Source organism: Hibiscus syriacus, unplaced genomic scaffold (genome assembly GCF_006381635.1).
Source record: "Hibiscus syriacus cultivar Baekdansim isolate YM2019G1 unplaced genomic scaffold, ASM638163v2 tig00110402_pilon, whole genome shotgun sequence".
NCBI classification, from domain to species: Eukaryota; Viridiplantae; Streptophyta; class Magnoliopsida; order Malvales; family Malvaceae; genus Hibiscus; species Hibiscus syriacus.
Window position 1 is genome coordinate 169738 of NW_024062722.1, and position 21463 is coordinate 191200.

Sequence of the window (21463 nt, forward strand, 5' to 3'; positions counted from 1 at the left end):
CTAAATATAAAAGTAGGATGATCATTTTATTACTATTAAGTATCAAAATTTGAAAAAAAAAACAATAATAAAAACAATAAAATTTGAAATACATAGATTAAATCTTTTATCTTTTATCTTTCATATGATAATGGTATTTGTTCATATTTTCCACTCTGATGGTTCTAATTTCTAAATCCTTACAATTTAACCATATCTCCAAGTTTAAAATTTTAAGTTGCTTGTTTGGAATCATAATTTTTGTCAAATTTCGTATTTGGTCCTTGAACTACGTATAATTTATTAATTTGATTAATTTTAGTCTTCATGCTTTCCAAATTATAAATTTTTAAATAATACACACACAATATAATCAATGGTAAATTACATATTTAGTACTTAAATTATCAATTTTGGTTATTTTAATTACCTAAACTTTCAATATTTTTAAAATTATACCTAATATTAGTTTTCATTTCATTTTAGTACCCCGTCGTTAAAAACATAATACGTTTAGAAGCTAAAATATCAGTTTTGGTCCATTTTAGTAGTTAAACTTAAAAAAAAATCAAAATTCAACGTTAAACTTCGAACGATGGTACTAAAATGAAACAAAAACTAAAGTTTTTGATGGCAGGGTGTTAAAATGAAACAAAAACTAAACTTTATGTATGATTTTGAAAAAAAAATGAAAGTTTAAGTACTAAAACGGATCAAAACTAATAGTTTATGTACTAATAGTTATGTATGGTTTTGGAGAAAAAATACAATGTCGTTAAATATTTAACGATGACATACTAAAATGAAACAAAAGCTAAACGTTAGGCATAATTTTTTTTTTAAAATAAAAAATTTAATGTTAAAAAAGATCAAAATTGATAGTTTATGTACTGAACATGTAATTTACCCAAAAAAAAGAGCGGATCTCAAGAAAAGATATTTTTACACAAATACTTGGATTGCAAGAACCCCACCAACTAAAATTATTATTACACAAATCATTATGGCATTTTTCCCGATATATCACCCTTTGATTTTATTTTTCCCTGTCAGGCACCGTTCAGACTATATTTCCCAATCTAACACCCTTTGCAGTAAGGCGTCCCCTTGCACCGTGCTTTACGCCACATGGGGTAAGGCGCGCCCCTGCAACGCGCCTTACTAAATGTGTAAAAAACCCGGATGTTAGTTTTGTAAATAATTTTAAGTTGGTGCCTAATATGTAATTAATTTATTTTAGGGTGATATTTGTGTAAAAACGTCAACTTTATCTATTTATTTATTTTTGATATTATTTTTAACAACAGTTAATAATGTTTATTAACTTTTAAAATTAATTGTTTAAAAATATTAAAATATTAAAATAAACTTTTAATTACAATTGAGAGATCAAATGAATTATTATTAATTTTTTAAATGAATAAAAATGCAATAAAAATGAATTAAAATGAATAAAATTCAATAAAAATATAATGTAAAACTAAAAAATATCACATCTTTATTTAAAATATTCTTTCTAATATTAATTTTAAAAAATATAAAATAAATATTAAATTTTAATTTTATTAAAAATGAATAAACATTATTAACTGTTGTTAAAAAAATAATAATTAATGAATAATAATTCATTTGATCCCTCAACTGTAATTAAAAGTTTATTTTAATATTTTTATATTTTTAAACAATTAATTTTAAAAGTTAATAAATTTTTCAAAAATATATAAAATTTATAATTTTTTAAATTATAAAATATTTATCATCATCATCATCATCATTTTGTAAAAGAAATAATAGTTATAAAACTTTTATAAAATTATTCATATTTTAAAATACTTTTAAATATTCTTTTGCAAATTATTTTATAACTCGATAAATTTTGATTTTTGTATGAAATTACACATTACGTGTATTCTTTTGCATGAATGTTATAAAAAGAAATGAGCTCATACGCGGGGAAAAATGACGAGACAAAACATTTTTTGTGAAGATTGAGCAGAAAAGATCAACTCTTTGATCGGATGTTTATTCGTGGTACAATTGAGTTGATATTTAGACAACAATTAGACAATTTTGAGTTATTGACTTTGTACGATTGAATTTTCATTCGATCCCTGTAGCTTTCCACACCTATGACTGTTTAACAATCATAAATTTGACTTTAGGTCTCGAGAATAGAGTATTTTAAAATTAATTGTTTAAAAATATAAAAATATTAAAATAAACTTTTAATTACAATTGAGGGATAAAATGAATTATTATTCACTAATTATTATTTTTTAACAACAGTTAATAATGTTTATTCATTTTTAATAAAATTAAAATTTAATATTTATTTTATATTTTTTAAAATTAATATTAGAAAGAATATTTTAAATAAAGATGTGATATTTTTTAGCTTTACATTATGTTTTTATTGAATTTTATTCATTTTTAATTCTTTTTTATTGCATTTTTATTTATTTTAAAAAATAATAATAATTCATTTAATCTCTCAGTTGTAATTAAAAATTTATTTTAATATTTTTAAACAATTAATTTTAAAAGTCAATAAACATTATTTAAAAATAATATAAAAAATAAATAAATAGATAAAGTTGGCGTTTTTACACAAATATCACCCTAACAGAAATTAATTACATATTAGACACCAATTTAAAATCATTTACAAAACTAACACCCGGATTTTTTACACATTTAGCAATTCGCGTTGCAGGGGGCGCGTCTTACCCTACGTGGCGCCATATCAACATAAAGCGCGATGTATGAGGCGCCTTACTACAAATGGTGTTAGATCGAGAAATATAATATGAACGGTGTCTGACAGAGAAAAATAAAATAAAAGGGTGATATATCGGGAAAAACGCCAATCATTATTGCACATAAGTCAAGGTCGACTTTGGATGCTCTTTTAGTCTTGTAAGTATTCGAATCTCTTTTAACTCTCTCACTTATAACTTTGTATGTCCGAATTCAGACATTCTGTTTCTGGTTTATTGCATCAGTTGTCTGGTTCATTGCATCTGCTCGGTTCTGCTCGAATTCGATCTTACCAGAGAAACATGGCGGTCGTGCGATCGATATCGACTAGTACAGTCCATGTTGCAGACAACAAGGCATCATGTGGGAGGATCGAGCTAAACCCATGGGATCTTCTTCACCTTCAAATAGGGTACATCCAAAAGGGATTCGTTTTCGGCACACCTATGCAAGACAAGGACACGCTGATCCGCCACTTGAGAGCCTCTCTCTCGGACGCTCTGCGCCATTTTCCGCCGCTGGCTGGTCGCCTAGCGACGACCCGACACGAGGAAGACGACGCCATCTCCTTTTTCGTGGACTGCAACGATGCCGGTGCTTTGTTTGTGCACGCTGCGGCCGATGGAGTAACCGTTTCCGACATCGTTGAGACCGGTTACGTCCCGTCTGTTGTACACTCGTGTTTCGCGTTGAACGGGGTCCGTAACTACGAGGGTGTCGACAACCCTTTACTTGGGATACAAGTAACTGATCTTGTGGATGGTATATTCCTCGGTTGCAGCATGAATCATGTCGTGGCGGACGGCACGTCGTTCTGGCATTTCCTTAATTCGTGGTCCGAAATTTCTAGAGGTTCGATTAACTTATCGAAGCCCCCTGTTTTCCGACGTTGGTTTCCCGATGGTATGGATATCCCGATTCGTATTCCCCGGACTTGCATCGATGTCGAACGATGCAACGAGGACATGGTTCAACCGTCTACACGAGAAAGGATTTTCCATTTCTCAAAGGAAACCATTGCGAAACTCAAAGCGGAAGCGAACGCCGAGATCGGAACCGACAAGATCTCGTCTCTCCAAGCTCTGTTGTCTCATGTTTGGCGATCTGTTATCCGAAACAGAAGTTTCGATCCCAACAAAGAGACCAAATATCTTATCGTAGTCGGTGCTAGGCAAAGGCTTCGGGAGCTTCCGGGCGACTATTTCGGGAATGCAATTATGGACACATCTTTAACTATGGAACCGAAGGAGCTAACGGAACAAGGAATCGGCAACACGGCGTGGCGAATGAATAGAATGATTGCCGCGGTGACCGGAGAAAGTTTGAAGAACTGGTTACAGTCTTGGCCAGCAAGCCCGAATTTCGTAACTATAAGCCATGTCGACTCCCTGGTCACGATTAGTTCCCCTCGATTCGACATGTATGGTAACGATTTCGGGTGGGGAAAGCCGGTCGCGATACGGGGCGGGTCATCGAACAAGGTGAACGGAATGCTGACGTTGTTTTCCGGAGCAGAAGCAGGAAGTATTGATGTTGAAATGTGCCTTTCCCCAGAGACATTGCAGGCTGTTGCAAATGATGAAGAATTCATGGATACTGTGACCAATTAACTCTTGTGGTCAACTTAATATTTTATCTAGAATTTAATAATTAAATAAAATTTAAGATTAAATTATTAATTTATCTAAAATTCACATGTCTAACTAAATTTAAATATTTTTAATGTATATATCATCAAATTTATATATTGTCATGCATGTTGCATTGAGTTTCTTTATGTTATGATGCTTGCATTGGTGGAACAAGAGGATTCTTCTAATGAAAGTTTTTTTAGAGAAACTATGGTGTTGAGCCGGTACTTGGTTGAGCATTGAGCATTTTCAGCAGTTTAAGAGGTAAATTAACACATTTCTAACTTCTCTATTGTAACACCCTAGACATGTACGACACACAATCAACCGATTTAAGGTGCTACATGGAATAATCGAAGTGGCTAACCAACTTTAAACTCAATTTCTCATGCTTTAAAACGATCGTTATAACCAACTATAAAATAAACTGAAATATAATAAAAATCTTTTCATTGAGGAGCTCCAGTATAAAATATTTACACTTAAAAAATATTACAGACCAACTTGACTGAATCTATGACTCAACTGGATAATAATGTTTACAAATATACATGCCCAATAAAAACAATGAGACGTGCATCTGATTTGCACTGGACTAGTCTAGACCTTGGTCTATCTACTGTTTCCCAACTGCTTGATCTACCAACCTACCCACGGAAACATCTGAAGACTGAGCTAACTAGCTCAGCGCCACACTAACGGCTAAAATATACTAACTGCATCACTGAAAATCTCAAGCTATCAAGTTTACTGGTATAAGGTCTACTATCTGATCTGTTATCTGTTCTGTTCTACTAGCCCACTACTTCAGTGTTGGACCTTGTGCCCAAGCTAGTCTACTTTAAAACTGCTTTAGGATACTCACTCTCTAAGCTATGATAGACATCATGGTGCGACTGAGGGTTCTGCATCTCGGAGCTCACATACCCCTCTAGTCTACCCTGGATATGGCCCCGGAATTCTCAGCATCAGAAACCATACCCCTGACTAACCCACCCTTTCTTCTAAAGAGTGTTAAGGCCTCAACAAACATAGTTAGACAGAAGGGCCTCAGCCTTACCTAAGGATATCGAGATCGTATCTATATTGTCGACTCTGCTAGCTTTTCTAAAGGAACTCGGGTGTCATGTTCGTTTTCCCGAGCATTCAAACAATGCTAGTTTTATTTCTCCTATCTTTAACTTGTTTCTACGTTTGAAAAATAGCATTAATGTTCTCACTTGTAATCTTATATGAAGAATTACAAAAGTGTTGGCTACCTTGAGTCTAAAATGCTCAAAAATTGCCTTTACTGCTCAAAACATATTGAAAGTATCGATATATCCCTGGAGTATCGATACTCCTGCTAAAGTTTTGATACTTTATATAAGTACCGATACTTTTAAACATTTTGTTCTGCCAGTTTCAAAACTTTCTGGGAGTTTTGAAACTATGACCCTGTAACATCCTCAATACCGGGTTAGTGATCAAATTGTAAAGTTTCAGAATTTGATGACTAAAGTAGAGGAATGAAATAATTCAATGATTATTTGAATATATATATTGAAGGTTATTTAGTAATTATTAAAGGAAATTAAGGGTAAAAGGGTCATTGAGCAAAGGTAATAATTAAATAATAGATATTGGGTATTATAATATCCATGTGAAAGAAATAAGAGTTTCCAGATAACTCTTGACTCTTCTTTCTTCTTCAACGTGAAGAGCCCAAGCAAAGGTAAGTTTTCTTTGTTTGTAAATGAGTTGTTGATTTTAAGGTTGAGTTTTGATTAGTAGATGATAACTAAGCTTAAGGAAAGCTTAAATCATCTTAAAAACAAAGGATGGAGGGATTAAGAGAGATTAAAGATATGGAGTTTTTATATGAAATTTTGGAAAGGAATTGACAAGTAGAATTTGAAGTTAAATTTGACTTGTCAATAGTTAAATTAAGAGATTTGGAGTGATAGAATTTGATTTTGAACACATTGAAAATTTGGTATGCTTTTTGAATCTTATATGGAAGATAGAATTTTGAGTTTAAAGAAGTGATTATGGAGTAGAAATGAGTTTAAGTATGTGTATGAAAGTTAGGAATATTAAAGGAGATGATATATGAAGTGTTAGAGTGAAAATGAAGTAATTTCGGGTTAAAAATATGATTTCTGGGTAAGGGGAATCGGTACCCATTCAAGGGGAACCGATACCCCTTCAAGCGAATATGAATTTCCAGTATGTCATAGGGGAACCGATACCCCCATGGGGGGGAACCGATTCCCCCTAAAGGAAAATTGGGAATATGGGTTTAATAAGTTCGTTTAAGTTGCTAGTATCCAATTACAAGGTGTAGGTATCTAATGATTGTCACGAAATGTACATTTATGTAGATTCTACGCATAAAGAAATTCCGGAACGTTTGGCAAGTAAGATCGATCAAGGGAAAGATAAGAGATTGGAATTGGCTAGTGAGGCCAGGTGAGTGCATATTAGTCAGTTGATGGTGCTAAATGGAAACAAGACTTGCGACAAGTCTATTTCCTATGTTAGAATGCATGAATATATGATTATACGTATATGAACGACATGAATTGTATGCAGGCATGAATATATGTGTTGACATGCTTTTGAATGTAATGTTATGAGAAGTATGTGCTATATAAGGTATATATATATATATACATATGTGAAACTGAACTATGTGACTGCATGAGAAAGATATAAGCCATATGACATGATATAGGTGAACATGAGAAAGCAAAGTATGAGATATAAACTATGTGATCATAGTAAAATATAATTATATTTTTACATGATAAGTGAAATAAAATGGATAATATTGATCTATAGGAGGAAGTGAAAATAGTACACCAACTAGGGGATTTGAACATAAATGATAAGATGAACGTATAAGATAAGCTAGATGGGAAAGATTCATAGGTTCAAATAAAACTATAACACATGGGTTGAATGATGGAAATTTGTGAAGTTATAGGAGAAGATTATAAGAGCAATATGAAATTGAATTAAGTAACAGATTAGATTATATATAGAAATAATAGAAGTGAAATATGTTATAAGTCTGCCCTAGATAATACGAAATATAAGAGTGCTATATGATTTATATTAGGATAATCTTGAGGATATATATATATATATATATATATATATATATATATATATATATATATATATATATATATATATATATATATAGATATGAAATGAAATGAAATGAGTTATATGAATACCCAATTATGTGATGAAATGGTGAATTACCTGAACATGTGAATATATATATAGATGTTTAATAGAAGGCATACGATTAAGATATAAGCAATGTGACAATAAATATATGTGCTTTAAGTGATATGACTTATAAGTATTTCTATTATAATGTTACATGATATGTTATGTATGTTAAAGGAATTATGGTATAAGAATTGATAGGAAATATATATATGTGAAAACAAGTATATGTTACGAGACAAAACTTATGACTATAAGCTACGGAAAAGTGTTCTAGGTGTTTCGATATATTATATGAAGTATATGATCTTATGCGAACAAGATATGATAAGTATGTTTATATGAATAAAGGTGATTGGGTGAGAAATGATAGAAATTATATGAAAACATGACATATGTGACATATAAATTATATGGAAATGATCTACGGGTAAATGAACTACGTGACTATGTGATCATATGAAAAGAAACTATGTGATACGTGATATGTGAAAGTGAATTACAAGTGTATGTGTATATTTGAAATGAAATAAATGATAACGCCCATGTTATGTGTCATGAGAGCTAGGGGTATAGTTGGCATGCCAAGAGTCGAGGGTTTATTCGGTTCTTTAGGACATATGTATATCCTTTGGAACCTGTGTGAAGTCTTGAAAGACACATACTTGATCCATAGTATATGTATATGATTCTTAAGGAATTCTACGTGGTCCTTAGGGACATCATTCTACGGGCACTACGGTGCAATTCTACGGGCACTACGGTGCAATTCTACGGGCACTTCGGTGCATTTATACGAGCTGTGGTGACAGCATAGTGCACAACCTCTATAGACTCACATATCGATAGTTCTCACATATATACATGGGTTAATCCAGAGATATGAACAAATATAAGTTAGTGATATGATGAATGCTATAGAAATTATATGATGTTGTGTGTATAGTGTTTGATTGAAAAAGTATGTGATTATATGATAACATGTGAATGATGAATTATGTGTATGTATGAATTTACTGCGATTAATCTGATATGATTCTATACGATATGAAAAATGCCTGGAATTGCTATAACATGATAGAACAGAACATGCATGTATCAATATATATGTTTTAAAGTGCATTATAAGTTGTTATGCCTCACTAAGTCTTCGACTTAGCGTGTGATTGTTTCACACGTAGGTTTCGAGAAGAGTAAGGAGTGATGCGGAGCAAGACAGGTCAGTTTTCCTTACCAAAAGATCAGATCAGAAATATTTGACAAAGTATGTTTTTGGTTATGTATAAAGTGTTGGCATGTAATAAATCATTAAGTCTGAGCACTCTGATAAAGTCTGTATTTTATTTTTAAATAAAGTTTTAAATTTCCCGGGATTTTTCTTGAGAGTCAAGGTTTTAAAAGTCAATGTGACACTTCGGACTCGTATCCGGGTCGGATACGGGTTGGGGGGTGTTACAGACCCAAAGTTCTGATACTCTTTCCCATAAACTCACAAATTTGCCCAAAACGAAGAACAAATATCGATCCTCTACCTGCAGAAGTCATAAAACAAGTACTAAAAGCTCTATTTTTCAATCCCAAAGACCTTAGTGAGGTCCCCAACCATGCTTAAAGTTTGATGTGAATACAAGGAGCATAAATAAGACTTTATACCATGCTTATAACATTAAATGAATAATCTACCATGGAAATTGCCAAACATGCTTTAAACTTAACTTTCTAACACATCTAAACTTTCCATGATCTACACTTGGTATGAGAAAGCTATAAGTGTGTTACCTTACTGCTTTGGCTGCTAAAACACCTCTCGAATCAACTTGGATTCACCCTACCTTCAAGAAAAAACCCATTTTGAAAACTAATTCTAAAATTTACAAAATGGAGCTTAAAACAAAGCTTGAAGGATGGAGAGAAACATTCTTACCTTGGCTACAACAAAATAAGCTTGAATCCTTAAAACTTTGCACTTAAGAAAGGAAGAAGAAGAAGAGAAGAGTGTTTGGTGAGAAAATGATGGGGTGGTTCACGTAACCATGATATAAAAAGGGAAGGGTTTTCATCTTTAAAATAATAAAGGAAAAATTGCACTATTAGTCCCTTTACTTTCTCTTACATAAAAACACTAATCACCTATTAGCCAAATCTTTTGAGCCCAACACAAGCCCACTGACATAAAATTGGTTTAGCTATTTTATAAGGTCCTTCAGGCTCAACTTTGGGTCTCGAGTTGACCCGAACGACTAACTCGAGATTCGGGGTGTTACATCTATGACCTGTAAATCACAGAATGCTCGTAGTTAACTTGTATGATTTCATGAAACATATGAGCATGTTCATGGTAGATTCAATTTATGACGTTATTCAGCATGAAAAATAACCTATAATGACCCCTTTAATGTATCATAAGATTTAAATAACATTTAAGGCCTTAGAGGGGCAAATGGGTAGAGTTAGGTGTCATTTTCGTGCTCAAACAGAGTATTTTTGGGCTTGGGTATCGATACTGGATGAACAGTACCGTTATTTTCCTTTAGATAACCTTAACAATGAGCTTTTGGATGAGAGTATTGATACTTGTTCGTTGGATATCGATACTATTCGTTAGATATTGGTACTTAAGGGTGGGGTATCGGTACCATTTTTAGATTTTGAATTCCAATAGCTCATTTCGGTATCGATACCCTAGTACTACAGTACCGATTCTCCCAATAGGGGTATCGATACTGACAAGTTCCTTCAAATTCCAGTAACCACTATTGGTATTGATACTCATGATGATATTGATACCCCAGTACAAAAGTATCGATACTCCAAGTAAGAGTGCATCGATACCGTCAAGCATTCCCAAATTTTAGAAATTAGTTTTAGTAATGATACTAAGGGAACTATCAATACTTGTCAATTAGTATCGATACTAAAGAGCTTAGCATCAATACCCTCGTCTTGGATTGGTTAAAGAACTCAATTTAATCAAGGAGTTCGGAAAGGGGTCTAATAACACTATAACTTCTATAATAAAACTACAAGTGAAAATAAGTAATAAATACAATTACAACTAGAAACGATATAAATTAGGATGACATAAAACTAGTCATTATGTGACAATCGGGAAACAATCAGGACACTAGAATTACTTTAGCAGTATGACGATCGTCTTGCATGTTTAGAATATCCGAGCATGACTCAGTCTAAGTAGGTTAGAGGGTATGCGTCTCGAGATGCAATAAACCCTCCGACCACACCATGATGCCTACCTCAGAATGTGTGTTTAGCTTACTTTTATGCTTCTGTCTTTGCTTGCTAATATGATCATGTAGTGAATGCATGTGGTATAGTTTAATTATTAGTGTAACACTAAGTTTGTGAGCTCAAGTTCAGAATTTGTTTCCCTACGCAGATTCTTAAGAGGAGCGTTGCAGAGATTATCGCACAATTGATTTTCTAGACTTTCTCAGAGCAACAGCAGAGTACGTCTTGTGTCATTTATTAGAGGTCGTAAACCTTCTTGCATTCAAGTTGTTACTCTATTTGGAATATTTAGTTAAATTAAAATTTTTACACTTTAATACCAAAATAAGAGAGTAAGATACTAAAACGAAACAAAAACTAAACATTAAATTTGATTTTGAAAAAATTAAAAATTTAAGTACCAAAACGAATCAAAACTGGTAGTTTAAGTACTAAACACATAATTTACCCTATAATCAAATTGAAAAACAGAAACTATATTTATATTTTACACATAATTTTGATCATTCTAAATCTTTATAATTTAGACATTTTTATCTTGAAAATTTTAAATTTAAAAAAATGTAAAAAAAAAAAACTAAAATTGATTCAAACTTGCATCTAATAAGTACAAGGATGCTTTGAAATGTAGCAAAAAACCCACATTGTTTCACTTAAGAAAAACTAAATTCATGAGAATCAAATATTATGATCTCAACATTAGATAGGAAGCATTCACTATTTACTAAGATAACCAAATTTGTAGAAGCTGTGAGAAAGCTCTGTTTGTGGACAAATAATACCCTTTCTTCTCCTTTACACCTTATCTGCAGGATAATTGGTCACATCCTGCTCATATGAACTTGCAAATATGTGCTGCATTTCTTAACATTGCTTCTTTTCTTCGATCCGGGCATCGAATACGAACCTCTACACGAACGCCGTTCGAGGTCTGGTGTTCTGCAAGAAACTCATGAAGGTTTAAGCCATCTCCGAAAACTCTCGGGATAAGAAGAGGGTTATGACGATACAAAGATTGCCATGTTGTATTCACCTTTCGTGCCGGTCTAGGGAAGAACACTAAATTATTGCGAAGACGATAAAAATCTATGGAACCGCTGTATTCTAGCCCGGCTATTGTATGAAGGTCTGTGTTGTGATGAATTTCTTCTACGATAAAAGAAGTCTTCGGTGTCCAACACGTAAGAAATCTGCCGACGGATTATGATTGTAAGAAAAATCAAGTTAAATATCAAGTGTATAAGCGATTTCTTAGTCAAATAATCCGAAGAAAAACAGAATGAAAGATAAAAAAAGCACAATACCCTGTAGGAGTTGCAAGCTATCTTGTTCTCTAAACCATTAACCAGTTCAACACCTTCCATGGCCAAGCAAGTAGCAGCAAATTCATCTAAACCTGCATACTTCCTCTTGTTTCTGCAAATATCAATAAAGAGACGCCGATCAGCACTAGTCTATGTTGTTCCGAAAATTCGTTTTTCTTTATGTACTTGTGTCTAACACTTATATAAGGATATGGGGATACGATCCTTTTTGAGTATCCCACTATTACATGAGAAGACTAATAAAAGTTCAATATACCCGCATCGGACACATTCATATCCGACACTTGCATCCAAGTTCGAGTAACTGGGATTTGCATTTCTTGTTTCTGAAAATATCAGTAGAGAAAAGCCTATTAGAATGTCTATATTTCAACAGCACTTAATTTTTTCTTGAAGCACTCATGTCCGACACCTATAACTGGAAAAGGATATGGGGGATATATATGATGCTTCAGAGGATCTTCCAATTGCATGCAAAAACTTCGGAAAAAAATTCGACATCCAGTGTTGGAAACGAAGACTCATATCCAACACACAACTGAATCGGGTAACATAAGCACAAGTTATCTAACAACGTATTGCAACTCTTTTCTTTGCTATACTTGTCTATAATAACAAATCAGAGGCTGGCAGAACCTACAGCATCAAAAATGCTACATTGTACTTTTACCACCAGAAATATTAATCACGAAACCACGACTCGGTTTAATCCTAATGCTATCTATTATTACCTCTCGAGTGTAAGGCCATGTGGCTCCTTCTTGCTGGGATAGACGGACAGAAAGTCATCGTGCAAAACGGCTGAAAAATTAGGTTCCATGGAAACGGCAAATGCTTCAGGCTTTTCAATGACGTTGTCCATCAGCTGAATAGACAAACGAGATGGCGAAGATGACTGCAAAAAATTTGGATCGACGTAAAGAATTATGCGTTGACATATGTAGGGCATTCATGTTCCTAATTCAGTTCATTTCTTATTCCCCAAAAAGAGTGTTATAGAGGGACATGTAAAACTAACATATTTCAATCGATATATATTCTCCTCGTGAAGGAGGACACGTGCATTCTCATAATACACTGAATCCATCGTCTTCCAATATTTTCGGGACTTCTCATAGTCAAACAATTGAAGAAGCTTATTATCCATCTCATCTGCTGCAACAGCTTGAAGCTGTAATGGAAATTAGATGTCAAAACAGTTGAACGAAAAACAAGGAAGAAATAATGAATGATCATTGAAGAAGCTAACCTGCTTAACCAATTTATATATCAACTTGTCCAATGTGAATAACACGTATGACTGGTTTCCTATTACAGCCCGGCATTCATCCTCGAACTTCGAATTATCGGTTGATCCATCAAGCAGACTGTAAAGTGCGCTCATAAACCTATGTAGCAGAGAGAAGAAATCTCCGAATTAGAAAGCAGTAGACCCTTCGAATTCAGCAGTTAAATCGATATTTTAATCCACCTGGCATATAAATCCGAAGAACTAGTGTCTTTTGGATGTTTCCTCTTTATTTCAGCAGCTCCTGTATTTGTTTTTGCCGACAGTATTCTTTCATACAGGATCTAAAAGAAGATCAAAGATTGAAGAATACTTATTAACATGTAGTGCGGAAAATGAAGAAATAACTAAAAAGCTTACGAAACCTTACGTACTTGATGAAGTCTGAAAAGAACGTAGAAATCGTCATTTGCATAAAAAGTCCAATAAATGTTTCGATCGTCTTTGGGTAAAACTGCCTGTGCATGCTTTGAAAGAGGCTTCGCCGTAAACAGGAAATGTTCTGAAAACAAGGACGTGCCATCTCCTCCCAGATGCATATCAGTCATCCCTTCAGCTTCGCCTTCACTCTCGGCCTTACCATCAACTTCATCATGTTCGACCTCTTCCTCCTCTTCATGCTCTTCACGAGAGCATTCGTCGGCCGCAGACTCACTGCCCGATGCATTATCGCCAGCCTCTGAGGCATTTTCACTATCCCCATCATCAGCATCCGCGTCATGTTCTCCACCAGCATCCACATAATGATGCGAGTCTTTCCCGTTTCCAGACTGGTGCTGTCTACTTTGAACACCATGTTGTGCCTTTGGCACAACCTTTGGACAAGTATCACCGTAAGCAACAAAATTATCTTCCTCAGAAACACCGGTAGGTGATAATTCACCTTCTTCTTTTTCGATTCTGAAGGGACCAGCGGATTCTTCGTGACATTTACTGGCATTAGAGTCATCCGTAGGTACTCCATTTACTAACAAAGCATGTTTAGCTACACCAACAGCCTGAATTACCAAGCAAAATTAAATAAATTTATTATGACTGAAAACTAAAGAAAAAACCAAACTGACTTCCGAAAATAACAAAATACCCAATTTGACTTAAGTCGTTTGGTTTGGTCGAACAACCAAATTAACTGAAATAAATGAGACAATCTGCCATTTTTTTCGAATATTTAAAATTACAACATTTTTTCTCTATATCTATAAAAATATTTTTTTTTGATAGGACATATATCTACAAAAATATAAATATATTTTCAAAATATATTTTATATTAAGTTGGTATATTTGGTCAGATAATTAACTATTATATATAAACCGAATCTTTAACCGACTAAAACTAACACCGAACTAAAATGAACTAAACAAATTGAATCAATGACTCAGTTTTACCAAAGTTCTGCAACCCACTTAGGTGTAAGCATTGGATACGAATGTGTCCAAATGGGAATCTACCCATTTTTTTCAAATATTTTCATGTATTTGGAGGATCCTTGGAGGGTCATACCCCACATCCATGTCGAAAATGTATTGAACACGAGTGCCATACACAAATACATAAATCAAAATAAAGAGTTGGAGCAACATAGGCAAAAGATGGTAATATTGCTATATTTTGACAAAAACATATAGTAATATCAACTTCAGCAATGCTAAGTAGAATACAGTAGTAGATATGCATTAATTCATACCTCCGAATAACGTACAGGGTCAGCATTAGCTTCCCGGGCCTCGCCACCAACACTACTAGTAGGTCTATAATCAGCCGCGCCTTTCCCTTGAAATTCAACTAATCTCAGTATAGCAACAAGATCCCAAAAAGGAGGAATAACAAGAATAAAAGTTATAGGGAAAACAAGATCAATGAACGAAACCACAGAAATGATGGTCATGTAACTTCCCCAACATACGCACCCGATGCCCCATCAAAATTGGTTCTGCTGTGATTGTTTTCTGCTTCCATTCCATTTGCATGCATGTGAATTCCACAGTTTTTATCAGTTGTAAATTTGATTTCTTTCTCTAGCTTTGAATCCTCTCTAGTGACACGATCCGAGTGTTCTCTAACTAAAGTTTCCCCATTTGCCAAACCACTCCTGCAAGAAACAGTTAGTTCTGGTGAACTCATCTTGTCTCCATCACCGGCAGCCTTTGTTTGCCCGGAATTTACAGTAGCATCAGCTCCAGGACTTCCATCACATTCAGCAATGCTAGAGGCAGTGCAGTTTAATGCAGGATTCTGAGCTTTGCCGGCACCATCAGTACCCTCTCTGCCACTTTGTCGAGGAGGAACACCCAACATGGGCTCCAGGAAAGTGGTCCAGAGCCTCATGACTCGATTTAACTGTTCTTTTGTTGAACACCCCTCTTCACATGAATATTCGATAAGTTTATACAGGTCCTCGTGAATGTTGACATCCGAATATTCGTATTCAAGGTGTGGAGAAACGGGTTGTCGGTGACCAGCAACGCTAGCCATAAGAACATTGTCTTCTTTCTGGTTCTTCTCTTTCAACTCCTTGATTTCAGCCAGTAAAGCTACAATAAGAAATGAAAGATCAATCAGGCTAAATAAAGTCATAAGACTACAGTCAACAGTTAATTACACCATATATTAGAACTAGGCCTGTCCAAGGGCCGAGTCTGGTATTTGGGAGGGAATGAACCGAAAAAATAGGTTTGTAAACGGGTTAGGGCAAGAAACCCCATTCTCTAAATGCCACCCTTGGGAAAAGAACTTCAAACCTGAACCTGGCCTGGCCAGGCTCAAGTATGAATATACTTGATATTTGTATTTTTTATTTATATGTAAAAAAATTTAACCTAAAGTTTAAACTCGAACGAAATCCTAAAACCCAACGTAAATCTATTATCAAAATACGAGATGTGTGCGGGTGTTGGTATCAATAGAGATCTACCTACAAGGGAAAATTAGATGACTCGACTTAACAGAACCTGTTAATCAAGTTTTTCATAAATATGCCTTCAAAATTATTGGCAAGGTTTGGTCAAAAGCTTGTGCCCATGTTTTCGGGCGGACCGAACCTGGTCATAAAAAGCTTTTTAATAACCTGTCAAAACCTAGTCCAGACCAGCCCATGAATAGGACCAATTAGAAAATGTTAAAAAATCGATCATTCTTTTAATTCGATTCCACTTACATTTCACACTCAAGTTCTTTGAATCCTGCTGCTTGAAATAGAAGCTGCGATGATCAAGTGATTTGTAATGGTTTTTTGAATAAATTTCAGCCCAAACCTTGTTGAAGTCTAGACGGCACTTTGTCCATTCTTCTTGCTTCTGCTTCAGGCGAATTAATATTACGGGTAATGCAAGAGCAGGATTTTTACGTAATATTTCCATTACATCAAGACCATGGTCACCGTACAGCCGCTCGATGCACCTCAAATTCAGAACTGCAGTAAGTGATGCACAAGAGGTACAAAGCTAAGGCGAAAAATGTTCGTACAAAGACCATATAATTTCAGAATCTTGAGATGAACACATACCAGTGAAGTGTTCTTCCGCGCGGAACGGAGAATCCATATTGATTTTATTTTCATTAATGCTGTTCAGCAAGTCCTCCGCACGCTTGGCTGTCGAGCTCACTGATTCTAACAACATATCCAGTTCAAACCTAAGACCATTGAAAAAGAACTCTGTCATTTCTTCAAAGGAGATAATATGTAGAACTTGGTTAAAATACCTTGAAATTCCCTGTACTAAAGGCCAAAGAACAAATTAGTCTCCCTACTATAAAAATGAGCAATTTACTAAATGCACATTTAATTTTGAAGCAACGAGGCAAAGCTTTAAATGGCATTAAATTTGGACATTAGAGAAAGCTGGCTGGCCTATCACATTTCAAAGTAACGTAAAAAAATGAAATTCAGTATTTCTAAAACATAACAATGACGAAATTGCTCATTTTTTCGGAACAAAAGTCAATATTTTTTAAAATTCAACCTTATCACAGTTTATAATTTTACCTATTTGCTTCAAAATTGAACGTACGAAGACTAAATTGATTACTTTGATAGTAGGAGTAAGGTGCTCATAAGCCCATAGGACAGGGACCTGTCCAATAGTATAACCCTAAAATTCCAAATGGCTTACATAAACAGAATAATTAACCAATGCACATCATTTTTTCTTCCGGAAACTCATTATCACCTTCGCATACCAAAATTAATGGGAACACTATTCTAATAAAAATTACGAAACGAGAAAACTAATCGCTAAGATGATTGCATACATAATACTTGGATAAATCGAGGAAGGTCAGGAAATTTTACCTATCATCCTCACATATGAACAAGCTCTCTTCATACTGATTTCGGCGCATGTGCTTAAAAGAATAATCCTCACTTCCTGAAGTGACGGATACCCAATAATCATTTAGCACTCGTGTGCCAAGCTCAGATCTCTGACTTGCTACAGGTATTGGGTACTGTCAGGGAGAAATGCCAAAGACTGTTATAACCAGTTCCAAATCTTGCATGCCAAAAAATTAAATAAATGAATTTCAGAAGTTTATACATCATCTGGTAGAAGCCGATAGCTTGGAGTACAAATTTGGCGGTTAGAAAGGTCAAGCTCTTGTATTGATTTTCCCATGTACTCCTTAAATCTCTCCTTTTCCTTAGCTCCCTTGATTTCGCGTTTTGGCTCTCTATCTTTTTCCTCTAATGGCCTGGACTCATGTCCGTCAACACTAAGTGATTCTGCAATACAAGAAGTAAGCCGTCATTGCAATTACGGATAAATAAGAAAATAATATGCACCATTTAAGACTAAACTATGTACATGTGTGTACATCGATAAACGAGAAAACAGCCAACAAAAAATAGAAAAATGTAAAACAAATGAAAAAGGAAGCTTACTTTTACTAATAACACCGGCAAGGAACCCATCTGCAAGAGTTATTTAAATTAGATTGGAAGCAGTCACATAAATAATCAGAATAAAACAACTTCAAATGATACATAAGCCATTACCAGTATCCTCACAACGCTCCAAGAACTGATTGAACTCAGTCATAAGATCTGGGTACTTGCCAAGTAAATCAGTCACCTAGGAATCAATGCAACATATAGTTAAACTACCATAAAAAGTAGAACATACCAAAAAAGGCAATTGAGTGATTCAAAAATTCGAATATGACTGCAATAGATGGTGTAAAACATACCAAATTTTGCAAATCGTTTCTTTTGATTATTCCATTGCTATATATATTAAGGCATTTTAAGAATGCCTGGTATTCGTCTGAGCTGCACAGCTTCTCCTTAACTTTCTCGCAGAATATAAAACCTTGGTTGAACATGCCTGAGGTTGGAATAGGAAAAAAAACAGAAATCTTAAAAGGTTGATACATGAAGAATGAGAAAATGTGCATTAAACCGAATCTCATTATACAAGGCTACTTTATTAACGGTAGATTGCAAAAGAACAGCAAAATTGTCACCCTACATGATGAGAGACTCACTTTTTGAAGTATCCCTATCTTCGTAAGTAGAAAATCCTTCAACCTTTCTTCCCGATCTCTTTTTGTCGGGAAAACGCTGCAAGTTAAAGTCCCTATTGTTTTCATGCTCGGGATCATCGTTATCACGAATTCTCAGATCCCTATCATCCTTTTCCATGTGTTTTCTCGGTTCTTTTTGCATTTTAATCATTGCTTTGTCATCATCCAATTCAGGACGGTCAACGCTGAGATCCCTACCAGCATGGGAAGTAAGAATTCTATCCCTCCGACGTTGCTGAAAAAAGAAAGAATTGTTGTTTCATATCGCAAAGATGTCAAAATATAGCAAGTAAATAAATATTAAAAAATGGGAGAGAGCAGTTACCTTATCCATTTGTGTGTAGCGCAAGGTGGGTGTAGCAGAGCTTCGCTCATTATAACGTTGAGTTGAGGTTCGACCATATGGAACTTGTTGTGTCATAGGTGCTGCTGATGAATCTGGTAAAAATATTGTGAACTCCTCAAGAAGATCAGGATGGTCTTCGAAAAGAGAAGCAACCTGAAACAAAGAACATGTCAAATTTTCCGTGGTGGGGAGGGGTATTCAAGAGATTAGGATTCAGTAGCTACAAATGATTATTTTACCTCGGTATAAACCTCATTTATGTCCTTGTGCTCCTTCCGGTACATATTCAATATATCAAGAAATGATTTATAGACATGCTCATCATGTTGGAAACGTTTCTGCACCAGAAACGGAGAAATTAGACGGTTAAACATGGATAATGGTAAGCGAAAGATTATGGAACAATAGTTTTAGTAGTCCACCTTTATCTTCTTTACAAAACTGATTGCTTCGTCAAATTCAACTGTCTTTTTCGGAGCCTCGTCCTCATCAAGGGTAATTCCATAGCCCCTCGGCAGGAATGTATTAAATCCATAAATCAAGTTGTTATGCCCTTTGAATAACTCTTTCACTCGGGCAATGACACCGACAGTGTCAGTCCTGCATAAGACAAAATATGTACCGAACATTAGTAGTTTAAAACAACCCACAATTTATTTTCCGATAACAAAGCACAAGATCCGAAAACAGGATACCTTTGAGCCTTGAAATCCTTCATGACTTCAAGGAACATGTCATACTTCTCTTTTTGATCCCGAAACATCTCCTTGACTTCCTTTAGATACGTTAAGGCATCGTTTGTAGTCAGTTTCTGCAACATACTTCCTGCTCCTCCTCCCCCGCCTCCACCTCCACCTTCCCCTCCTCCTGCACCACCACTTCCACCGGGTATTTGGTTTTGTCCATAGCTTAATAGGTAAAAATAATAAAAGAAAATTCAGACCCACAGCTACTCGAACAATACAAGAATAAGGAAACTCCGAAAAAATTGAGCTAAACCTAATTTACTTCCAACAGATCATTCCTCTCAAAAGAACCACAAATCTCATTTACTTGGAAGTGAATTTACCAACTATTAAAGAACCAAGTGTCAAATCTTAATCTTACTTAATGCAACGATCCAGCAACAAGAAACACCAATACGACTCAAGCCAAACATGGGAAAAAACCGAAACCGTAAACGAATCAATCGGTTCGAAGCGATAAACAAAACAATCCCACATGCAAATCCAAAAAAATAAATTCCCAGTCACTCTGATCAAAGAAGAATAACCATCAAAGCTGACAACAATAACTAAGCAACAATCAAAAGAAAAAGAAACAACCAGGTTAACAAAAACAGCCAAACTTCCATGAAAACCCTAAACAGAGGGAGCAAGCAAATATATTATAAAAGCAGAGGAAAGAAGAAGAAGAAGAAAAGCTTACGATTCAGCCTTAGAAGAACTGAATGGACGTTTAAATTGAGAACCAGGATACGTATCATCTCTTGCTCGCTTCATCCCTGTAAACCCGAAAACAAAAATTGAATTATCTCGACAAAAGATTCATCTTTGAAGAAACAGAAATAAACCCATTTGAGAGATTAGATTGAAGAAACTTACTCTGCAGATCTTACACCAAGGGAAACACAAAAGGAACTAAACCACTTTAACCTTTTGTCCCCTGATCCTTCGTGTTTACTAATGTTATGTTTCTCTTTTTGGTTCGGTCATGTAAGAGAGAGAGTGTGTCGAAGAGACATGATGCTAAAAGAAATGAAAAGAGAGTCAAAATCCAAAGGAGAAAAACTGAAAGGAAGAAGAAGAATTAAAGATGGTGTTTTGAAAACCGGAGAAATGCACACACGAGAGGAGATGGCTTATTCATCGTGCTGTGTGTTGTTCTTTGTTTGTTTTTATGGTGTCCTACTTAAATGGGCCTTTTTTTAGTGCCAAATTCAAGTATAGGTCCAATGATTTTTCAATTGATCTAATTCACTACTTTTTTTTTGAATAGGAGTGGCTACTTAAATTGTGTATGTATGTATGTATATATAGGTTAAGATTAAAAATTTTACCTTTTTTTAGTAACTTGAATCGAGGAAAATTAATAGTTGAGATTAATTCTTTATTTTATTTTTAGTGAATATCTTTTCTTTTATTAC

General features: G+C 34.6%; 2 protein-coding genes across 2 annotated transcripts; one reads left to right on the plus strand and one right to left on the minus strand.

Moving 5' to 3' along the window:
* Positions 1-2949: 2949 nt before the first annotated feature.
* On the plus strand, positions 2950-4347 carry LOC120123626 (uncharacterized acetyltransferase At3g50280-like). The gene has a single exon (XM_039142474.1). It carries the CDS (start codon positions 3039-3041, stop codon positions 4344-4346), a length of 1308 nt encoding a protein of 435 aa, XP_038998405.1. The 5' UTR covers positions 2950-3038; the 3' UTR covers position 4347.
* A 7284-nt stretch (positions 4348-11631) lies between these two features.
* On the minus strand, positions 11632-21185 carry LOC120123558 (paired amphipathic helix protein Sin3-like 2). Its single transcript, XM_039142408.1, has 24 exons — positions 20922-21185; positions 20746-20821; positions 20013-20225; positions 19740-19917; positions 19557-19655; positions 19297-19470; positions 18933-19206; positions 18636-18772; positions 18445-18520; positions 18331-18360; positions 17987-18171; positions 17743-17897; positions 16957-17084; positions 16609-16863; positions 15362-15985; positions 15139-15224; positions 13826-14449; positions 13635-13735; positions 13413-13551; positions 13182-13334; positions 12895-13058; positions 12143-12254; positions 11872-12028; positions 11632-11777 (listed from the first exon to the last, which is right to left on the minus strand). Exons 2-23 carry the CDS (start codon positions 20817-20819, stop codon positions 11903-11905), a joined length of 4107 nt encoding a protein of 1368 aa, XP_038998339.1. The 5' UTR covers positions 20820-20821; positions 20922-21185; the 3' UTR covers positions 11632-11777; positions 11872-11902.
* Between the last annotated feature and the right edge of the window lie 278 nt (positions 21186-21463).